Here is a 23,891-nt window from a genome sequence, read left to right on the forward strand (position 1 = left end):
AACACTGCGTCCCTCCTCTGTTCTGCCAAGCCATTACAATTAAAAACGATGGACAAAGGGTCACAACAGCTCACAACTGCCCCGTAAGCAAGCCATGAAGAACAAGGCTTCCATCCAAAGACGCAACAGCACTACACCAGTACGACACTTGGAGCTGTCGGTATGTTGTGTAGTGCTCTACCTTGTTTATTCTGGAACTGAAAAGCTTACAGAAGGCTTTTTACTGCTGGGAACCAAAATGTTTCATTTCTTCACAGAAATTCACAGCATAGGATCACTCCTACACTTCCATAAATCTCCGCCTGAGGAAAATCCTTCCCTGGAGCGGTGGCAATCTCCTGTTTGCTAACTGAGCTCCAGGGATCTTCTAAAGATGCTGAATTAATTACATCGAGCCTAATATTTAGCTGGTGCAAAACAGCAGCTCCAGTAATTTCAACAGAATGCCACCACAGTGCACAAAATGAGCACCCCGTTTGCTCAGCGTCTGAGAACGAGAGGCAGAATAGAAAGGTTTTGCCAAACAAGGTGAAGAAAGGACAATCTGGGTCGTATCCTTGCATACACATCATCATACGGACATCACATTCTGCTCTTCAGCCCGACTGCCACCAACACCCCTCCCTCCGCACACACGGGCACCTTCCTCCGCATGGCGTGCTGAGGACACCAACCCCTCCAACTCTTCCCATTGCTTGCGCGCCAAACCCAACAGGGAAAAAAACCACCAAAAGGAAATGGTCAGAAGCCCAGTCTCGGAAATCTGTCAGTTGGGTGGGAAGAGTCTTCCGTCCGTTCCAGTTAATCCATTAGAAACGCCAGACGTACCAGCTTATCTCAGCAAGGCACTCAATGAGGAGCACCAGTTCCTCAATGAGTCTGAGCAGGGCGAGCTGTAACGCACCCCCGGGTGATGGGGCACTCGGCAGGATGCCTCCGCACCCTCACGCCTGGGAGAGAACGAGGCCCTCCTCCCACCCTCGCTGGTGGTTCGGCATTTCTACAAACTGGGAAAAAGAATAACTCAAAATGATGTTGGAAGAAATCTCCAGAGGCCAGCTGGTCCAACGAAGGTGGACAGAAGTCATTCCAGAAGACTTGCATCTAACACGTTCTCAAAGTAAGAAATCTCCAAGAACAGATGCTACGGCCTCTCTAGAAAATCCATTCCAGAGCTCACCTCACCTCCTAGTTAAAAACTTCCTAAAATTAGACTCAAGTCACTCCTGTTGCACTTCTCCGTTAAGTCAGTCCTGTCCCAGTGGACAGAGATGAGACTTAGCTGCACTTCGCATCTGTGCTTAAAGACTGCATCGGATTAATGAAGAAACATCCAAACTTGAGCCAAATCTATACGGAGCGCTCTCAAAAAGATCATGCCTTACTGACCAAGATTTAGAACTTATAATTTTAAAAAGAAAAGCAACCTTTCACAAGCTACACGTAGTACACGTCAAAAAAAGGATAAACTATAATAGTTGAATCCAGGACTCTAAGTATAAGGGCTCGGCCTAATAGGGACAATTAGCACTTAAAAAAAAAATAAAAATCTTACTATTGATTGGTATCATTGAACAGGAATTGGTTCAAATGGAGCTTACCAGAAATTATCAATTATGTGGCGCAGTCTAAGAGAGTGCTTGCACTTGGACTCACTGGGTCAAAACCCCTAGTATTAGTTTAAGATTCTTCTCTAGTTTTTAAAGACTGTTGGGTATTCTATCCTTGTTCTCCTCAAAGATTTGCACCTCCTTTCAGATTTTACCATCTACGGGCTTAATAAGCCGTACATGAAAGCACCGACCAGTATCAGACTCGGGACAAACTCCAGTAAATCTCTTCACACACATTTCTATTTGGACAGCGATGCCTCACGCTATTCTTTTGAGTTTGCTTTTCCTAATACTTGAGAAAACTTGCTCAGTTTGCTCTGGGAACGCCACAGGGACAGCGCAAGAGCCCCAGTGAAGGCAAGATACAGGAGAGAGCCGTCACTTCTCCCTGACCCAAAGCCTGATACCTTGTGATTGATGGAAATTGGGTTGCTTGACGCGATTTGTTCCTGATAAATCCATGCTGGCTGTAGCTATTACCCTGCTATCTCCTAGGAAGTGGCTGCAGATAGATTACTTGCTTATTTGTTCCAGTCTCTTTCTGGGAACTGAAATTATTCTGGCTGATCTGCAATCCCTTGAATTTCGTTAGGCCCAGCCGACGTGAAAATATGTAACTTATCTAAGAAGGCTCATTTCTGCTCATGTTCTTTTCTTATTCTAGCCTGCGTTCTTATCCCTTCACGCTCGCGTTAACTGCGTTAGCCCACTGATCGTAGTTAACCTTTTCAATAAAGACTGAAGAAAAATCATTAAACATTTAAGAATTCTCAGTGTCGTCTGTTATTAACTTTCTTCCACAATGCGCAGTGCACAAATTCTTTCCTTCACCCTCCGTCTCCTCCTCGGTGTACTTACGACGTCTCCTTAGCGCCCTTTATGTTCTTTGAGAATAACATCTCTTTTTGTGCCTTGGCCTTCCAGTTCTGTCCCTACATAAATTTCTTTTCTATTTGCCCTTTACAACTTGACCCAGTTTCCACCCGTCTGAGCAATCCTCCCGCAGTTTAAGCTCATTAGAGAGCTCCTGATCTAACCAAGTTAGTCTCTTATTACACATTTTTGTCTCTTCTCTGGATTGTGGTCCTATCGCCTACTGCATTTTGAACCTCAAAGCACATTCAGGACACCATAAAACAGAAGCCAATACCTCCTCCCTTTTTCTTTTATCTGTTATTCCTGAGCAAGTTCTTCCTTTCTAAAGCAGCGTTCTCCTCAAAGATCTTGATGTGCCATTTAAGTTGCAGGTTTGATGTTGCATTAATACTTGCATTATACTAAAATGCAGTCCCATTTAGTGCCCACGTTTTAAGCACCTGTACACGAAAAGCTAAAAACATCAATCAGAGAGACAACTGCTTTCTTTTATGTGCCTCCTAAAATCCAGGCAGTAACATCTCTATTTTACAACTTACCTTTCCGTTTTTAGGCCCCTGTAGGGTTTTTAACCTGGGAACAGAAACTTCCCACAGGCTAGCAAGGCTTTAAACACAATAATTCTGTCACCATCTTTCCTTTCCTTTTCCAAGGGGTCATGGTGGATCTGCCTCTCTCCACACTGAGGTCCCCGCAGTCACTCAGGAACACCCCCTTCTCCAGATGCCGTCGCCCAGATTGCCGTCACACCACCCGGGCCAGCCAGACATCTAAATCCACCCATCTACAAGGACCAGTAACGCGTTTCTCCTTGCCGAAGGACTTGCTTTAAGGACATTCTCCTGTTTGCCACATCCCAATTTCTGTTAAACTGCCCGTTATAAACTCTTTTAGCCTAAACCCTCCTGTAGTCCCACTCCCCGTTGTCCCTCGTTCACCCAGCCATCCATGGAGAGTGAGCCAGCGCTGCCCCGCTCTCCCCTGCTCGGGCTTCCCTGTCAGCCTCATCGCCAGCCGAACCTGCTCACGCACGAGAACAACAAACTTGCTACAGCAGGTCTCCCCAGGAATTCCACTCTTTGCTTCCCTGTACAACAGCCGAGCACATCCCAGCCCCGGCAGCTACCTCGGGAGCTTTCACAGGTCCTTCTTGTGGTGACGGCAGCCAGCTGGGGGTTTGAGCAGTGACACTACTGTCCCTATTTCTGATGAGGTTACTATTGCCACAAAAAAAGACAGTGTTATCAAAGCCCAGACGCTGCTATCCACTGAATTCCTTACACATCCCACCCCTAGCCCCTTTTGAACATATATGGGGCAATGGAAACGTTCCCCAAGGAACAGCAAAGCCCAAGGGACAGGGGAGAGTAGTCTTCCTCTCTTACCTTCATAGGCTGGAGTTGCATCCTGGTGATCCTTGAAGGGTCTACCACTGGCTTGGGGCGCCTCAGCGTGTCTAGAATGTTCTGCCATTGAGGTGGCAGGCCCACAAATTTGCCCTCCTTTGGGTCAAATGAAGTGTGGACACGGTGCTCAAAGTTCTGCGGAGCCGAGATCTCCGGGCGTTTCTTCTTCTTCTTGCGGAACATGATGCCTGAACCAGAGAAGACAATGCCGTCAGTGCTCTTGCGTGTCTAGGTCCGATAAGCCAACTCAGTAATGTCACGTATCAACTATATTAGTTAATTGCATCGTGTTAAGAATATTCTCCAGTGACAAGCACTTTAACAACAGAGTTGATCATCTGCTGTTACGGATGAGGAAACAGAGGCAACAAGAGAGCCACGACTCGCTCAGGACCACGCAGCAGGCGGGCGGCTGAGCGAGGACTTCCAGTGCCCTTGTTAGTGCTCTGCCCACAGCCCTCCTGTTTCAGAAAAGAAACACACACCTGGTACACCTATAGCTGATCTCCTACCACTTGGCTTCCCTCATTTCTACAAATTTTTATCGCCCGATGTAAGTGTTTTAAATACACGTAAGAGATACCTATTTACATTTCACAGGCTTGTACCTTGGCTCAATGGCTTTGGAGTCCAGCCACTGAAGATGCTGTTGATTCCGCTAGAAGCCTGGAATGAAGGGTGGTTACGAAGAGGGCCCAGGCTCTCCCCTCACTGGTTACCCCAAGCAAGTCACATACATTTAATTCCCCTTTAAAGACGACAGAGCTGCTGCCAAAGGAAGAGCTGCCCAAGGCTGATTTTGGATCTCGGTTTTTCTAGCTTCGGCAGAGGGCTTGGGAGAGAGAGAGGAGGTGGTAGGTGGAAATCAAACTGTCAGCAGGTAGCTGAAGGAGCTAAAATTAAAAACTAAGATTCCTTTCCCTTGGGGGACAAGAGAGACAGTTTGTGTGAACAGCCATTACGACTGCAACAAGCCAAAACCAGCTAACACTTAAATACACCCAAACAGGAGACAAGTTCAAAACCTGAATTTAGACTTTATACCTCCCCTGCACCCCCCAAAAAATAATAAATAAATAAAAGAGATGTAGATAGATAGAAAGCAAAAAGTTTTAGACCTTTTTGAAACTGGGAAGATATGAAGGAAAGGGAAGAACCAGAGCTCCGCGCTCTGTCAAAATGACAGGAAAACTTGAATAAGTGGAGGACCAGAATAAAAAAAAACCTTGAATAAGTGGATGGATGGACACAACCCCTTCACAAAAGACAGACAGGGAAGACAGGGTGAGGGGGAAGTTACTCTTCCCATGAAGGAACAGCTCAGAGGTAGGGAGATTTTCTGTGGAGGCTTTCACAGTGGAGAGCGATGGGAGTCAGAGACAGCAGGCGTGAACCGACACCAGAGAGGTCACGGTTGGAAAGAAGGAAAAACCTTTTTGTGGCCAGGAGAGTCCGGCACTGGAGCAGGCTGCCCAGACAGGCGGCGCGGTCTCCATCCCCAGGGGTTTTCAAGAGCAAATTTGCTCTTGAAGACAAAGCCCTGAGCAGCCCGGTCTGACCCTCAGAGCAGCCCCTGCCCTGAGCAGGGGGTTGGACAGGGATGTCTCGACGTCCCTTCTCCCCCGAGTTGTTCTATGACTCTGTCGACTGGCTCGGTGGCTTTAAAGTTACAAGTATTCCAAGTCACATTTTCCTATTTGCTGTTGGAAAAGCACGTTTAACGGGCAGACTGCTGTTGTGTGGACGCAATGGAGCTGGCGCGCTCCAGAGCTCATCATCTCCTCCCCGAGATGCCTTCTGCCAACGCCCAGGGTGAACTGCGCAGCGAGAGCCACCAGAGAGATGAGACAAAACAGAGACCCAGTGCCAAAATGCTTTAGGTAGTTCAGTCCTAAGGCTCTCTAGCTTGGGAAAAAGCTGTACAGGTTTCTTTAAAGTAATTAATATCCACCAGTAGGAAAAAAAAAATAAAAGTATATGCTCTTCCCTGTCCACTGACAACTTTAATGTTATAGCATTTGCCTCTCACTAATACTGCTTAAAGCAATGAATGCCACCTCGTCCTTGGAACCAGGTAGAGGACTTTGGCCTTTGTAGTGACCACTCTTCCCCTGTACAGGGCCTCAGCTTCTACCCATTTGTGCTGAATAAACGTTTACAAGGGTCAGAGACAGAGAACGCACACAGAGATAAGGTGTTGTGGTGTAGATATGGACACACTTCTAGAGGACGCTGGTCTCAAAAACCAGCACACCTCGTGCTTCTTTCCCCCACAGTGAAATAGATGTCAAACATTTTCCAGGTTGTTCCACTTAGAACTTGTTTAGGGAGCAAAGGACTGCAGGTGAACGACGACTTCGCTTCCTAGTGCTAGACTGAGATCCGGAACACACATACGCGCTTGCTTAAAATCTGGTTACCGTGATGCTGTAGTCCCTGGGACGGGAAGTGTCTGTACGTCTGTCGCAGAAGGAGCTTTACACCATCTAAGCCCGTGATGATGCAATCCATCCTGGACGAAATCCAGACTTAACGCACTGACAATGCCCATCGCAACACTGGCTGCGTCCAGAAGCCGACTAAAGACACCTTACAGTTGAAAACGAAAGCAGAAGGCTAGGCAACCGAAAACACACTTACGGAAGAGGCTGGAAGCAACTGCTCTGCCTGGAGCAGCCGCCAGAAGGATCTTTGCTCAGAGCGTGTTCCAATGAAAACCCAAATACGTCTTAATGGAGAGCGTCTGTGCTCCAGGTCTCTCTTGCAACTGCTCAAACACGGCGACTCATCACTAAGGCCCCTTAGGGGCTGCCTCTTAACCAATAATCAAGACTAACGTCATAAGGCAATTCTTTAAGGAAAAAAAAAAGGTACAGACAATGCTGGAACGATATTCTAATAGCTCCCGGTGTCAGTGCTATTCAAACCAAGAGCTGGTGCTGCTGAGGAGCTTCCACAGCCTCCGAGGAAAGCAGAAGTGGATCTGCAGAGTTATAAAAAGTGCTTCAGCTCTGAAGCCTCGAGTACACATCAGTCACGACAGCCGCTGGATCCACCAGAAGAGGGACACTTCCAGACAGAGCAACGTTACTATTTTAACCAGCGTCTTTCCTCCTCCTGCTTCTACTCTCACAGCTTCATTCCTCGTCTCATCTTCATAATGAGAAGATATTCAGTGTCTTTCAAGTTTGCTCTTTAACTGCTTCAGGTGGCAAGGGGTCCTGTAAAATGCGACGTTACAAACACACAACCATCAGCACCTGCAGTAGCAACTGTTTTCTGAACATTTCAATCGTTTCCCCGTAAGGAGAATGATTCTAGCTACACTACTTCGAAACGCAAACTTTTAAAGCTCAGGTGATATTTTGGTCCCAAACAGAACGGTGGCTCCACGGCAGCGCATCAGTTTGCGTGAGCACAAACACTGTATTTGTACCGTTACAGTCAATCACGGCACCTGCCATCAACAGCTGGACCACGCCGAGACCCCTGACACGAGAGCACGCCTCCCAGACCCCGCGAGCAGCATCTACCAAGTTCACGGTCAATTTTAGGGTGAGCAGCTGACATGGCCTGCATCTACCTCATGGGTTTACAATACACATCTTCAAAACCACAAAACGTAATCGACTCCGAACGCAACATAACCCTGGGTATCCATGACATTTGCTTCACGCGGCCAGCATCGATCTTCGATTACAGAGACACTGCCGTACCAGACGGGTGGTTTAAAGGTACACTGCGCTAAGATCAAATGAAATTCATACCCTAAAAATAGTTATTTGAAATCCCAGGGATTGTAACAATCTGTGCAGGTTTTGCATTTCATTGAGAAGGTCTGTATTTAACCAGTCTCCTTTCACTTTGTGGTTTTCACGCAAGAGCTATTTATTTGTATTTCCAATACCCAGCTAAAGAGCGTTTATATAAAAAACATAAAACAGGCCTTTTCTAATTCAATAAGAAATTCATAAGAATATTTTATGCATATAAGATTTTGCAAATCAAGCCAAACCTGTATTTAAACGCAGACAGCGTCCCTTTAATACAATAATACAAAGACCGTGACACTGATTTTATAATAATCTACTAGACTTTAGTCCTTCGTTCCCTGCTGACAACTGTACGGCAAGAAATGTCACAAACATAAATAATAAAAGTCACTACCACCAGACAAAAGCAGTCGGAGATTGAAATTCTCTCAGCGATCCGTTCCTGCTGCCTGGGAAACCACGTCAGATTTTTCAACTCCAGATAGAGCCGCCCCGAGACGATTCAGTTCCAACAGCTGTCACATCTGCCAGGGAGCAGGAGGAAAAAATGCCCAGGCGGCGGGTCCGGAGCAGGGGAGGGATGGAGCCGGGAAGGAGGGGCGAGAGGAGCGGGGTCAGGCTGGGATGAGAGGAAGGGGTGGGAAGATGAAGGATGGAAGGCAGAGAGGGGAGCGAGAGTTCGGGAGGGAAAGAGGAATGGCTGGGAGACGGGCAACCGAGGAGCAGGGCACGGGAATCAACCCCACGGGGGGTGGGGGGTGGGGTGTGAAGTAGATAAACGTTATCAGGAATCGCTCGTCGCAAACCCAGGAGCTCAAACAGCCAGACAAAGCAGCTCATTTCATCCGGCCGGCCGCCACCCCACGCGGTTCCACGCTCCATCGGGTACACGCGCTGTACGGAGCCGGGTGCATTCGCTCACACGCACTCGACGACAGGAAGGCAGCGGAGAGCTGCTTCGGCCCGACTCGCACCGTTTCCAGTTAAAAATAAGCTCTTTCTCCCTCCCCCCCCGCCAGCCACAGCACCCGAACTCACTCCTGGGTGCCTATTGCGCGGCCATCGCAGCTCCGGCCGCGGCTCCCTGCATTCCTCCGCCCCAAGCGGAGATAACGCCCGGGCTGGGGGCAGCAATTCCCAGCATTTCCAAGCCCTCCCGAAGCCAAACTCCTCCGGCCAGCTGCAAGGGCAGGGGGAGGAGGAGAACTCTTCCTACAGGACCTGGGGAACTGCAAGACGCGGAGTGAGTCCGGAGTAGGAAGATGAAGAAGATCCCGGAGAACCCACCCATTAAAAGGAAAAACCCATGTCCGTGCTCTGCTGTACAGGTCGCTGACGTGTAATACCGTTCAAATAACGCATTTCCAAGGCAGCGCACGTTAGAGAGGCCACTATCTATCAACGCATGTTGTACGCACATACGTACGTGTTCATGCGTGTGCCAGTGCGCGCACACGGTATTTTACTGCATTCCATACCTGCTAAAATCCTAACGTTTGCCCTCCTGAGGTTGCCGACACGATTGTTATTTATAACAAGCCATAAACGCTCATAGCACTTTGCAGACAAAGAAAAATGACAGGTTACTTCCCGGAGGAGCTCGCAAGCCTCCATGCGACTTCACACAGCGAGAAATGCCAACAGAGGGGGAGCGAAAGGGGGAAAGGGGAGGAAAATGGCCTGAGATCTGAAATGGGGTCCGAGAGCACAGAGCCTTGTCGCATCGACACCTTCCACGTTTGGAAGGTTTCAGAAATACTGGTTTAGGTACTTTTTTTCCTCCTGAAGGAAGAGTGGCTATTCGCCCGCTGTGCCACCGCTTCCCCTGGGTCAAGCCTTTCCTTCCACTCCTCCCTGCCCCCAGCAGAGCCACACGCCGGAGCACACGAACAGGGCAGCAAACCCACGTAATGCTCTAAATCCTGCCCAAACACACACGTGAGCGCACAGATTAATATTACATTAGAAATAAGCTTAGGGAGCGACATATTTGTTATATTGGTGGGTTTATTTTTGGCGAAGGAGAAAAAGAACACAACTGCCCGACGTTTTTTGCCGTGTCTCCACCGAACAGGGTCTGAAGGCTACGGTGCTGCCTCTTTCTGCCCCGCTCCATTTCCTTGCTCATAAATTAGGATTAAAACCTGAAACGCAGTGAACGCCTATTTGCTAAGCTTGTTTTGGACGCTGCAGTGACATACTTTTAGGCGCGTTTTAGCTATACGAGCCCAAATTCGGTCTGGGACTTATAAAAGCGCTTGCAAAGAAAAGACCTCTTGAACTTTCAGAAACCAGTACAGGCACGTCCCAAATGCTAATGTGCTCTTTGCCTTGACAAATAATAAAGCTTTCCATTATTTACAGTCCCCTAAAAATCCCGGCTACAGTCACTGTCCCATCGTGCCGGTCTCTGAAGTCAGGCCCCACCCTAGAGAAGTTTCATCTAAACAGGCGAAAGGTAAGGAAAAGGAATCATTACCCTCATTTGCAGACGAGACAGGGGAAAAAAAAAAAAAAAAAAAGACTAGCTCGGTTTCTTCCCAGCTATGTCTAGATTAGCAAACCTAAAAGAGCTTCCAGGCGCGTCTCCTGGCTGCTTTTTCACGCCCGATCAAGGCCAGCCCCAAGCCCAGCACACCCTGCCCTCCGCGGGTGGAAGACACGGGCGCCGGGACGCGCTCCGGCCACACGTCTCGTCTCGACCCCAGCGGGTAGGTCTGGGCACCGTGACAGAAACCAGCTGCACCGACAGAAATCCCACCCAAACCTCAGCTGCGACCCAGCGCCTTCCCTGTAAGAGCTGCCTTTTCCCCGCGGGGGTTTGGTGTGCGAGAGGGCTACAGCTTACAAACACCCCCGCAGCACCGAGAGCCGGACACACGCTGCAGGTCGTGAGGCTCAGACGGAAGCCACTGGAGGCCACTATGACCCTTTTTCCCCACCTTTTGAACACTGGACCCTGCTGTGGATATACAAAACCACGCGGCGCCGCATCTCTTTGCCACCTGCCTTACCCAGAAACGCTTCACTGCTCCACCTCCGAAGAGTCGCCGCGTTGCTTCACGTGGGTTTGCTGACATTATCTTGCCACAAAGGACGCATCGGGGTTAAAAACAAGTGGCTGCATCTTGCTGTCAATCCAGAATACCAAAGAGCTTCAAGACAGGGTTTCGCTCACCTCCGCCTTGTTTGACAGACCCATTCAAAATGAGCATTAAAATACTACCGAGATCAGAACGCAAGGTTCCGTCTCCAGAAATTCCCTGGAATTGGCAACCTCTCACGAAGCAGAGAGGAAGGAGGTTATGTCGGGACAAGTGCAAGGGGCCACATCTGGCACGCCGGGCCACATGGCAGAGGAGGGAGCCAAGGCACTCGGCTGCATCTGGGGAACAAACGCGCTATTTCAAACACAGCGCTCGGGAACACGGGGCGCCCCGTCCTGTGGCTCCGCGGGGCTCCGAAGCCTCGCTGTGCCACGTCACGGGCGGCAGCGCCAGCGCCTCGAGCACAGAGGGTCACGGGAGGAAAGCCGCAGCCCCGCGCCGCAAACCGTGCGGGAAGACGGACTTTTCCATGGGGAAGCACAAGGCAGGAGCCCAGCAGGAGTCGTGCACTCCGTCAGCGTGGCCGACGGCTCGCAAGGGCACCCGGCCCAGCAGAGGTGATCCCACACCTCCGGGATCACGCTCCTCACTCCAGCGGCACGGCGAAGGGCTGGCAGAGACACCCCAGCGGTTCCCCAGAGCACCCGCTGGCACAGAGGCGCAGGAGTTAAACTTCCTCCCAAACGCCAAACCACCTTAGCCCCTACTTATGATCGTCGTGTTCTCCCAAAGCGACACACGCGTATATTTAATTGCTGTCGACAGCCTGCGAGGCAGCTCGCTTGCGTTATCCCCATGGGACAACTGACGGGAAAACGGCAGCCCAGGCAGCGTGCCCCAAAACACGGGGCGCACGGAGGAGCTCAGACCCCACAACCTGGCTGGCTCTCGGTGCCTTCCTACTCCCTGCTGCCAACACCGATGCGGCAACCTAAATCACAGCAGGCAAGTCTCCTCCACGGGAGGGTGAGTTATTGTGCTCCGTTTGGAAAGGGAAAGCCCCCGCCGGGAGCAGGGATGTTCACAGAGCGCTCCATACACTAAAACCTGAGGTGTGCTCCTGACGCGAGTGAAGATAAATAACCATTGCTGTCTACAGCCGTGCTCTGTTCATCCATTAATCCACTTACTACCACTACAAGTTAAAATGGCTCAGCCTTAGGGTGAACGTAATTCCCTGAGGTTTTTCTGAGGGAAATAGACTTGAACTTCCAGCGTATCATAACCCCACGTTCACTTTGCTCTCTTATGCCAGACAAACGCAAGATCAGTCTCAAAAGAACAATATCGCCGCTACTGACCGAATCTCAGTGCGTTGGTCCTCGAGGCACATGGTAACCCTCCTGCAGCTTCAGAAACCACACTGAAAAATTCCTTAAAAACCAGACCTGCACCAGCCAAGTCCCGATCCTGTACCCCGCGGCACCGACTCTGTACCGTCATCACCTAGAAGCCAACGAGCCTGCGCAGGAGCAGGGCTAGTACAAGAGCCGAGACGACCGGTCCCCTAGCCCAGAGCCCCCCTAGCCCAGCTCGGGAGGGCTGCTGCGCTCCCTCGGCCGCGCAGAGCAACGTACCGGCCAGCCTTCGGCTGCTCCCGCCAGCTTCAGAGCTGGCGTCCCGCACACGAACAGAACCGATGCGCAGCCCCGAACGCGACGGAACTTCGGCACGAAAGCGCCATGGGCGCCCTGCAGAAAACACGGTGTGCAACGCAGAGCACGGAACCTGGCCGAGGTTTTACTCGCCACTGCAGTAGGCTACTCCAAGCTGTTTTAAGCAATTCGCACAAAATATTTAGCTCTTTTCTCTGCTTGTGAGTTTCCCTAAGCGCATCAGAGAAGTAAAAAAGGGCTCTTTTTTTTTTTTCTGATTGGAGGCGGGACAGCCAAACTTTTATAGTGCTTCTCCTCGTGAATGAAAAACATTTTGTGACCGAGCAAGAGCTCGGTTTCTCACTTTTGCAAACCTCAGCAGCAGGACCCAGGATATTCTCTCCAGGTACAGACGTACTCAGCCATCTCGAGAGAAACAAACCCTGCACAGGGAACAGGCTGTCCCTCTGGCGGCACAGTTACTAATCCAGCAAACTGTCTGCTGATGGCTCTTTCCACTATTTGATCAGCTTTGCTCCTAGACACGTAAGCCACTGCTCACACTTAGCACACGGGATGCACGTACCAAGGCAGTGGAATATTAACAATGATACACAGCTTCATCACACCGTCAGGAATGAGATTTTTTTCAGCGGGACGGGGCTTGAGATCTCGCCGTGCAGCAGCGTCGCCTTCCCCAGCAGCTGCGCAGGGGCTCATTCGGCTCAGGTTCTACCCGAGCACAAACACTCAGAAAAGCAGAGGAAGACTCAGCAAATATCTCTTGCTGCGCGCACATCCCCCAGCCTCACCTGAGAGCCCGCACTCACCCGCCACAAACTTCTCTTCTGGTTTTTCAGCAGTCTGTCCCAAAATACATTAAGGCATTAATATCCTGGCAAAGAAGAAAGCAAACACATCAGGAAACGTTAGTGGCCAGGGCTGTTCTCCGTAGCTGTAAATACCTGGCTGCGTACGTCGGTTACCACCCGGCAAAAATAATCCGGTGCAAATGCCCAATAGAATTGTCGGTTGTAACTTAAATGGGAGGAGATTAGCCAGCTTTCGGATCACCAGAATACGCTCCCGCACCCATACACGCGCCAGCAGTACGCCGTGGCGTCGGGAGGCGCGCGGAACGCGTCTTGGCTAGCTGGGCACCCGGGAGGTCAGAACAGCCACAGGGGGTTTCACCGGTGACTCCGCCGGACCCTCTTCACGCGGTACGGCGAGGGTCCTCGCAGACACGGGAGGCTTCAGAGGAGACGTGGCTTTGTCTGGCATAAAGGCAATGAGCGTGCATGTTCCTGACACGCTGTCCGATTTCTCAAACATCATCCAGAGTAATTTTTAACCCCTTCTTCACCCCAGTGTGTCACCCTGCAAGATTCAACAATGCGGTTTTTTTTTTCCCTCTCCGCCTTCCCCATCACCTCGGGTGTCAACAGGCTAAACCGCCAGGCCCCGGACACCGCAGAGCCACGCGCCGGCCCACCTGAAAGACACGGGAAAGCAAAAAAACCTCAAGATCTTACTGGCAGTCCTGCTGCAACGATGCCGGTAGAGGACAACTCCAAGTGAGAGGAGAAAGAAGGGTCTGGAGGGAAACGCTCCCGCTGTCGCGCAGCAAAGCCGATTGGAGGACGGTGTTGCTGGGCTGTAGGAGTACAGATGAAGTGAACTCCTTCCCAAAGGAATCCGGCTCCCAGTTTTTTTCTTCCCTTCCACAACCATCCCTTGAGAGAAAAATTTGTGTGACACCCCCCCGCCCCAAACCACTCCCCTCCCACGCTGCCCTAGGCTGGCGCTGCCAACACATGTGTGATGATTACGCTAATTCTCGGCCGTGCCAAGGCTTGGCTCCGAAGGGAAGGGGTTAAGCCGTGGCGGCCCAGCCACTGGGGAGCAGAGATGTTAGTTTAAACTGACAAACCCAGTCCTCTGTAAACAGAGGAAACAAATGGCACAAATCAGCGCCATTAGGGCAGCACTGGCATCGCTTTAAAGTGAGCACGGGAGCCAGTGCCGAGCCCCACGTCTGCAGGAGGGAGCTTACCCCGGACTCCTCATTGCTCCGTCTCCGGGGGCGAGGTGGGAACGCTGGGCCGCTGGGATCCGCTGGCAGGCCGGTGAAGGTGCTGGAGAAAGACGGCAGGAGCAAGCGGGAGAAGAGAAAGGGGTGGAGGCAAGTCTGACATGTTTGTGCAGTGCCCCGTTCACCCAAGCTGCCGAGTTTGATTTCAGGGTGTGGTAGCGGATGGGACACAGCAGCACTCCACGCGGAGAAGCCTCAGATCCTGGTTCCAGGGAAAACGACACATGCCGGCAGCGGAGCCCCTTGAGACCATCCTGCCTTCTCCAACGGTCGTCTCCTTTTGGTCCCTAGAGGGGACGAGAGAGAACGAGCTCAGAGTCACACCTGGGCACCGAGGGTTGCTGGGTCTCAGGCAAGAACCTTGGGGAGATTATCTCCCGTTCCCCTCCACCCTTTGTACCCCCCCACTTCACTGCTGACCTACTAAAGCGCTGACTTGCTCGTTAGCTCTTCTCTCTCGGCTCCACAGCCTCGGGGCCTGGAGCTGCTGCAGTTTCTAACGCATCCCGACATCTCCGCCTGTGCCGCCTGGCTGCAGATTTCAGGACCTGCCACCGATTCCTTGCCATTCCCGGCAGGAAAGCTCGGATTGCTGGCTCTACGACTGGCTATAGAAGAATTCACCCCTTTATTTGCATTGCAGATGAGCAGCACATGACCGGGCGCTTCTGCCCTTCCCCTGTCGCCGGGCGTGAGTCAGGGCTGCGAGGTCGGAAGCCCAGCATCACCCCGCGATCCTGTTGCGCTGCCCGTGCGCTGCCGCGGGGTTCACCGACTCCCGGAAACGGACGCTTCCACGAGCGACACGCGTTCGGCAGGACACCAGCTCCAGCACAGGGGGTGGGCACGGCTGGAAGGGGGCATCGTCGGGGGACACTGTGGGGATTACAGCCCAGGACGGGGCAGAGTCCATGTCAGCAAACCCATCAGCTGCTCTGGCTCCTCTGCAAATAAAGAGGATTCTTGGCCTCTCCCCACCACTAACAATGCCGGCTTAACCCTAAGATATTTTTAGGGCCAAAGAGCAGAGATAAAAGCCTTAAAAATCCACCCCTTAAAAACCCACCACTATGTTCTTTTTAAATTTTTTTTTCAAACGTTGGTTTTGTTGAACTGCCCTTAAAATAAACAAATGAACGGCACGCGACAAATAATCATTAGGCTGTCACCGTTTCTGCCGGGAGGGGCTCACCCAGCAGAGGTGGGCCAGCCCAGCGACCTTTTAGCCACGTTCCCCCATTCCCGTTTTCCTTCCTAGCTATTCATCCCGCCTAACGAGGCTGCGGTATCTTTGCACAACACCCAGAGCTGCAGATCTAGCTGGAACACACGGGATCTACAAGAATACTACGGAGAAGGAGAAGAACAGGGGTTCATACAGAGAACGTAAAGGAAACCCCGGCATTTCAGCTGGTGGTGGGAGGTTCACAGCCCTCCTTTCCAGACCTGCTAGCTAAGTCGTGGCAGGCTCCTTCCCAAAAGCGCAGTCACCGCTTCTCCACGGCGCGGCAGGTCCTTGCCTGCCAGAGCCTGCAGAGAGACGGAGGTTTCCTGCCTGTTACCTCTCAGCAGCGTCCCGAGGGTATAGGAAATAAAGTTAGCCAGGTTCCTTTCTGTCTGGGGATTAGCTTGGCTCCTACAGGACAGGCCCCATACGCAGACGTAATCAAAAAAAGGGAAGTTCACGTTAATAGTAGTGAACAACAGACTACAATCGAGAGGGGGACGGCATTCTTTCTCCAAGAAGACTGGAACGACGCGAGGCAGAAGCAGCGTGGTGGAGGAGCAGAGATGAGGGAACAGAGGATAATCTTGCTAGGTGTGGAGGAAACAGCACGGCGAGTGCAAGCCGTCATCGTCACCTGCTGCGTCTGCGCTTTGCTGATGTGCCAGTCGGACAGGAGTCGTCTACACGACAATAGCTTTGGGAACATCACAGAGAAACGTCATTTATATTCTACAAGGAGTCACCCAGGCTTGGAACTGCCTTCAGGTTTGCATAAGTATTACGTTTCCTGGGCTTACATGCTAAGACAGTCTTCTAGAACAAGACGCAAGTTCTTTAGAAATGGAAGAGCCTGATTTTACTTGTCAAGACACAAGCTTAGATGAAGCCACGGCAGCTTTGGGTTGGTGTGAACCTCCGCTGCCTACCATCTCAATGAAAAATTAGAACACTTTCCAGTCTTTCTATTCACAAGTTTGGTCCTGGCAGTCCCACACACTTGGAAGAAAAATCTCCCGGTAAAAGTGCTACATCTCTAATTTTCCCCTTTAGCAATTGTCCCTTTATGAAATGTTTCGCTGCTCCTTCCCTGCCCACTGCTCCCTTCTTACCTAGAGAGTTGCACAAGATAATATAAATAATTATACTCACACATTTATATAAACACACGCATCCACACCCCCCTCCTACGGCTGCTGTGCTCTGCGCTGCTCATTCAGGTCCCGTCTGTCTTGGCCATGGCAGCCACCGCTGGCAAGCCAGAAGCGCTGCAGGGTGCATTGCCTAAACGCCTGCGTCGCAGACTGCCCCGTTTATCTACACAGCAAAGGCCATCCTGCGCTCCGTGTCCCCTCCCCAGACACAAAGCGTAACAAATTTCAGATCAAAACTGCTGATCTCGCCGCTTTTCGCACCCTGCCCATCCGCGTCACTGCGTCAGGAAGGCACCAGCACCTCACGTCCTGAGCTGTTGCTGCAATAGATTCCATTTAAGGCCATTTCATCTCCACCGGAGCAAAATTTTGTGTGAGAAAAAGCCTTTTCAACGTTTTACCATCCCAAAAGGCAAGACTGGGCACTTCTAACCTTAAAAAAAAATAACGTTAGAGACACCAAGGCCAACTCTACCATACACGAGGTCTTGTTTCAGCCTCAAGCCAGGAGAAATGTACTTGGGAACCTGCATCAACAAAGCCTCCAGGAGAAGCCCAGTACCGAGGCACAGTAGATGGGCTGCGTTCAGGGAACCCCAGTAAGAACTAAGTCTGTTCCAGCCATGGAGCTGGGCTGTGGTTCAGAGGCAGACCTTCTAGCAGGGCTCCTCTGAGCTCGGGGATTTGCTAGAAGGCACAAATGCTCTTCCATCAAAGCAGCGTGGTCCCTCTCCTCTTTCATGGCTCTTGAAATCCAGAGTAAGCTGGCCAGGGAAGTGAAAAATACACCGGCAATTGGGACGAAGGGGTCACTAGGAGAAAGGGTGTGTTGCAAATTCACAAAGCATCAGCATCAACTGGTGGGAGGAAACACCAGATAGGAATCGACTCTGCAAGTCTCATAATCAACACATGACATTAGCCAGGACTGGAGATAAGGAGGGAGCAATCCAGAGGCAGTTTCGCTTTAAATAAGTGCTTACATTTTAGCTACCTTTCCCCGGGGCTATTGCATTCAGAGGTGGGCAGAAAATTTCCAGAGAGCACTATCTGGATCGCTTGCTCTAATGTTAGGGTTCTCCTCCTGCTTGCTCTGCGTCGCTGACGTTATCAAGGCAGTGTCCTGGAGATCCCAGCAGGACAAAGCCCCACCAGCACTCCCACTGCACGAGCTCGTTCGGCGCGCGTCTAAGCGTCTCCAAGGTCTACAGTCTCGCCCAGCTTCCATTTTTTTGTCCCGGTTCAAAACAAACCCCCCAAAAATATAGCACCGGAGCTGAAGAACTGGAAGTCGGTTTAGCAAGTTCATCACCTCTGCCAGTGCACTGCACGCTGTTAGAGACGAGGACACGTCCCCACGCTCACCTGCGGCAGGGCAGCGCAGTCCCTGGCGTCCCTCTTCACCGTACGCCAAACACAGCATGTGCTGGGTGACACGAAAGAAGGAAATTTGTGCTGCTCCAGGCTCTGATCGGCAGCAGGGCAGAATGACAGCCAGGCTCTCCCGGGCCAGGCAGGTCCGGTGGCGGAGCGCAGGGACCTGCGAGTCCCACCGGCCTGAGAACAGGAGCAGCACGAGCTGAGCACATCCGCAAGAAAGCGGATTAAGCTTAAAGACAGGAAGAGAACAGCACGCTCTCTTTAAAAAATTTTAACTCCCAGTGATGAGCAGTTGAACCTAAATCTCGAGAGGATCACCTGAACACAGCACACGCTGTTTTGCTACTGGTTAAATTCCTGTGGCTTGGTAGACATTCCCTGCAGATACTATCAATGCAGCTTGGATCCCAGCCATCGCGCACTTCTTCCAGATCTTTTTGCTTGCAAAAATTCACAGACCTGTTAGGTTATAATAGAAGTAACGTCATGCTCCACCAGACAAGTCTGTGCCACCCTCTACAAAAGGTGTATCTGCTGCTTCCCGCAAGAGTCGGGGCCATCTCCTGCGACGGCAACGCTGCCGCACAAGGTCAGGGCAGCCTCCCTTTTCCACAGCTTCGCCAGGTCACCTTGGGAAAGTCATTTTGCACGCTGGTAAAATGACTGTGACAATGCTTAACTCCCACAGAACGGAGGCGGCTTAATCTGTTGGCCTTTTTTTTTTTTTTTTTTTTCCAAGCGTGCTGCGATCCTTAAAGATGCTATAGAAATGCAGATTGAAATCCCCGGCTGACAGCAGAGAATACAGACTACAGCTTCTGCTCAGAATAACTAGGTCAGGCAGCTATTGCAAAAGCATTAACCAGAATCCAGAGAATTCCTAGTGGCTAAAATAACGGTAGCAAAAGTCTAACACCATTTGCTGTTATTAGTCACGCTCTACCTCTGGGTACGTTCAAACCCAGCTCTCAAGAGCCCGGAATAATTTGAGGGCTGGAGCTTGTGCTCGTCAAACTGCAGCCACGTGGCTCCGCGCGGCAGAGGAGGCTCCATCCCACTTGCGGAGGCTGGGAACAACTGCCCTCCGCAGTAGCCGGAATTTATCTCGAACCCCCTGCAGTCCCTGAGGCCGGACCCGGCGTTTGGCCGGGCTGCGTGCCGCTCGTTCGCGCTTCCATTTCCCCCGGTTGTGCTGGTATAACCGTACAGCCGCCAGCGGAACACGCCACGCCGCTAATCAGTGCGACTACTTGCATCAAAAAACTCGCGCTTTTAAAGGGAACAGGAGGTAGATGAAGGGTTAAACCTGGCTATTCCATTTTTCTTCCATTAATATTTAATTTCTTTCTCAGCTCGGATTGGTTCAGCAGCCTGGCACACGGCTCGGCCACGCAGTCGTGCCGCCACGACCCAGCAGCCCGCAAGGCAGGAACCGGGCCTTCTCGTTCTGCCACCGAGACAAGCCCGTCAGAATACCGTACCCTCCGTTTCCCTCATCGCCACGAGCTGGGAATGCACCCGAGCCCACAGGATGGGCTGCAAAGGATTTAATGGTTATAATCACCGCGTAAGAGATTTATTTGTAGGGTGTAGAAAAATACGTTAGTTGTGACATCCTCGTCTTGTGCGCTAACTGCTACAACAGAGGAAAGAGAAAAAGTTGTTAATTGCTGCCTCCACCAAGAGTGATCTGGGGTCTTTGCTGATAGTAGAGAAGCCTTTACTTTCTTTATCCTCAGCTCTCTCCTCCAGTCTTCATTCAGGCTGCAATTTCCGATAGCCTAAATACTAGCGTAAGACAGAATCAGGCGCTGGTTGCTCTGGGGCACCCCGTTTCAGCAGAACACAGGCCGGGGGCCTTGCGATGAAGCTTCCAACCACCATTTGCTCCATTAAAAACAATAATTCCAAACTACCCAAAACATTTGCGCAACTATTAACGCTGCCAGTTTCCACAATGAGAAACGAAAACGTGCGCACGGTCAGGCAACGCGTGTTACAAAGGACTGCAGCATGCTGGCTCTTTCTGGTGTTGTAAGAACATTTTTACACCAAAACCCTACTGCCTGATTGATGGAGTCCAAATGGAACAGTCACGGGGTCTGCCCGAGCACACGGACCTGCCGGCGTGTGGCTGCAACCGTAATAAATGTCCTGCCTTTGGAACAAGTCTGGGTCCTGCTGGCTGCTCCGAGGAGCGAAACCACAGGGGAACAACGGAACCAGAATCCTCTTCAAGGTTTAACCTAATCACTAATCCACTGAGACAGACAGACCGACCAAAAATTAAAGGAACTGTCCAGATTCTGAGTAATAATAATTATTAAAGAAGTTAAGAATGGAGCAACATAAGGCATAGCCATTTAAGCTGTAAATAAAATGGTGTGTCTCCTCTTCTGCAGATCTAGAGATTCTGAAGACGGCATCAGAAAAATCAGCAAAAAAATTCTGTTAACCTTCTACTTAATCATCATTCATCAAACTGCTCATTCGAAACCACATTTCTTGTTCATGTGCTCTCTGGAGTGCCAAATAAATTCTATAAATAAATGAATTCAGAGAAACGCATTCAAATTAAAAAAGTATTAACTTCGTTCATTTCCACATGTGACCTTTAGAAACAAATGCTGGTTAAGGCTCAAAATGAGCATTTTCTTGTTTTGTTCTTCAGAACTTTGATGAAAACTGAAAGCCTGGCTAGCAGTTGTGCCCCAGAACTTAAGCAAAGATTCCCTACAGAAATACTCGGGGAGTCATCTGGAAGATTCTTTCGGTTCCTTCCTTCAACAAACAGCCTCTCTCAGCCCAAGAACAGCCACAGCGCATTGTGAAGGGGGTCACAGACCACAAATTAGAAGTAGCCAGATAATTTAGGTGACCCCGAGTTCTAAGCGACTGTTTTAAACACTTGCCTTTAAATGACACAGAAATAAATGGTAATGTTCTTTAAATAAGTTATTGGCTCAGCTTTACGTCACTCAGGCTGGGTTTTTGCAGAAGCTTAGGGAGAACATATTTAGAACTTGGAAGAGAACACAAAAGCTCAAAGAGCTCTGCAAATTCCTGATTTGGGAGGAAGCTGCAGAACTAGTATTTTCTTCTCTGTTAACACCAAACAGCACGTATTTTATAATAAACTGTCAAAAATCAGCAAGTTTCCTCAGTAGCAGTCGCAAACAGGAGCATCTTGTTTACCAACGTCACCTACGGTTGATGAGGTGGTACAAGATCTAAACTGCTCGTGACATTACTTTACACATTGGGGTTTCTAATGGAATAAACGCAGCGTGCATTTTTCATTTTATGGCCCAGATATTCCCTAACAGCATCTAGGTTTGCAAGCTGGTTCTCCACACCTCTCACTACACGCTCGGGAGCTCCAATTTCTGCAAATTAATTATGCGTGTACCCAAACTGGACAGCTTGCCGTAGCATGAACGGCTCAGCGATGACTTGCCCAGAGAGACTTCTTTCCAGAGTCAGCTGGAACATCTGTTCTTCAGATCCAATCCAACGTCCCTTGGAAACCAGAGGTTTTTTTCACTGGCTTCCACAAGTCCTAAAAAGAGTCTTATTGTAAGCTGGATGTTACAGGAAAAGAAGTTAATTTCTGACATTATTGTATGCATTTATGTACTTTCTTGGACAAGGCCCAAAGTACTCATTAGAAAGTGTAACACCCTGCTTAATTCTTCCAGAAGCCAATCATAAGGCTACTATGAATTTTAATGAGCACTGAATCAAACCCCAGATGGTTTTTAAAGCCAAATTATCCTGATCTTGGTTATTTTAAGCTCTGTGTAGTGCCTTCTGGCCACTACAGACATTAACTCCTCTGTTCCTGGTCCAGACTAAGCAAAGACTTTCATACCAGTTCTCCCCATCTCGGCTCTTCAGCTCCGCTGGGAAAGACCCCCAGGCCCCGCTCTGTCTTGAGAAGTCACAGCTTTGAAGGAAGACTCAAAGGTTGGCACCGGTGAGAAAAAAACCATACCCTCAACGCATCAGGGGGGACAGCGGTTGATCCGTACCCTTTTAGCAACACAACCAAGGCTCTGCAGCCTATTTAGCGCTGTCTTCCGGACACAGCAACAGGAATACCATCACATATAGAAGAGATTAGCAAGTGAGATCTATGGAAATTTTCATCTCAATGAAAAAGGCAAGAGTACAGAAAACTGAAAAGAAATATAGCTCTTTATAAGGCACTGCAGAGAGGAAAGTCAGAAAACCAGAAGGCCATCGGTAAGATAACACTGACACTACAGACAGCCCAATTTAACCAGATTCTCAGGGGAAAAAACAATTGAGCTCAGAGCCGTCAAGTTGACATTATCAGTTCACAGAGACACTTGTCTCTGCAGAAACTACAGTGTGTTTCGTTTTAAGAACTTCAACATCTTTTTTACGCAGTGGTGTTTCGAGTACCTCCCCATCACATCGGCAGGACACCCGCCCCTGGCCCCTGCCTGCGGGACCTCAGCTGGGTCCCCACTAGAAAGGGCACTGCTCGGAGCTGTAGTCTGGTTACACCACGATTCGTCGGAGCAGACTACGAACTACCTTCCGTCTACCACAAACCACTACTACCTTACTCTCCTTTGACTCAACTTGGGTTTTTTGGGGCCGTGCTTGTTTCCTGCAAAGCTCTGCTGTTGCAAACGGCAACCTGAGTGTCTGGGAGATGCCCAAGACCTTCTCCCTTCCCCTTGGCAACCTGCAGGAGGAAAAACACATCACTCAACTGTTTCCAAAGCGCTCTTTGGTTGAAGCAGTTCGATTCCTTGTTAGACTTTAAGCAAGTCCAGAGGAACATGAATTCTTTTTTTTTTTTTTTTTTAGGAAGTTTTGTGACCAACAACCGACTACATCAGGGCATGCCAGTCCTTGCAACCAAGACAGCTTTCCGACAGCCAGAATGCCAACTGTTCCAGGGCGGTTGGTTGTGTTTTTGTGGATGGGGAGGTGGTTGATGGTTCTTTTTCCAGTTTGGGGTAAGGGGGGAGGAAAGGAGGAAGAAAATAAAGAGAAGAGCGTTCTACGACCTGCTTTTCTGGTCCCCGAGTCTCCAGGATCTTCTCTCGCTTGCCTGCCTGGGGCAACAGCAGTTCTCACTCCAGTGTCCCAATACCTCTGTTCTTTGTTAAATCCCCTTTATGCTCATTTGTGTGGTTTTTCCTTTTTGTATTCTGGGATTATTATTTTTATTTTTTTTTTCTAAACCTTGTCTGGTAAACAGATGGACGTCATAGAAATTAAAAGGATGAAATGGAAAGAGCAACAAAAACTGAAGGGCAGCATTACGCAAGACAGCTATGGAAAAGAAATTATGTTATGTCACTCTGTATTACTCAGTTGAGAATGGTTAATGAGTTTACGCTATTTAACCACCTTACTAGAATGGGCATCACAGCCTGAGGAATGCAGACAGCTCTGAAATGATTTCACGATTAGAAATGAGGGGTGGGAGGGAAATAAGGAAGCAAAAGATGGGTTAACGTCCTTTCTTGCATCCAGATGCATGACACATGGCTCAGCTGTCCTAAGTCTGGGCCTGAAATGCTTATTTTTAATTCACTGAAAACACACTGGCTGAGCAGCGGGAGTGCAAGCAACACGCTTCACTCGCCGTCGTTTGCTAAAGCAGAGCAGGAGCTCGATCCCCCG

At 50.0% G+C, this 23,891-nt stretch overlaps 1 protein-coding gene across 2 annotated transcripts in view; it reads right to left on the minus strand.

Annotated features, from left to right (window-relative positions):
- Positions 1–23,891, minus strand: part of PAK6 (p21 (RAC1) activated kinase 6) — a 40,299-nt gene that overhangs the window by 13,221 nt on the left and 3,187 nt on the right. Inside the window, exons 2-5 of one of the 2 annotated variants that reach the window (XM_063332851.1) lie at positions 14,427–14,752; positions 13,906–14,027; positions 13,201–13,265; positions 3,875–4,083 (exon numbers count right to left, since the gene is read on the minus strand). In XM_063332851.1, coding sequence (XP_063188921.1) covers positions 3,875–4,078 — 204 coding nt within the window. In that variant the 5' untranslated portion in view covers positions 4,079–4,083; positions 13,201–13,265; positions 13,906–14,027; positions 14,427–14,752. Of the gene's footprint in view, positions 1–3,874; positions 4,084–13,200; positions 13,266–13,905; positions 14,107–14,426; positions 14,753–23,891 lie in introns of both variants that reach the window. The other variant, XM_063332852.1, reaches the window with a different exon arrangement.

Source organism: Chroicocephalus ridibundus, chromosome 4, assembly GCF_963924245.1.
Source record: "Chroicocephalus ridibundus chromosome 4, bChrRid1.1, whole genome shotgun sequence".
Lineage (NCBI taxonomy): Eukaryota > Metazoa > Chordata > Aves > Charadriiformes > Laridae > Chroicocephalus > Chroicocephalus ridibundus.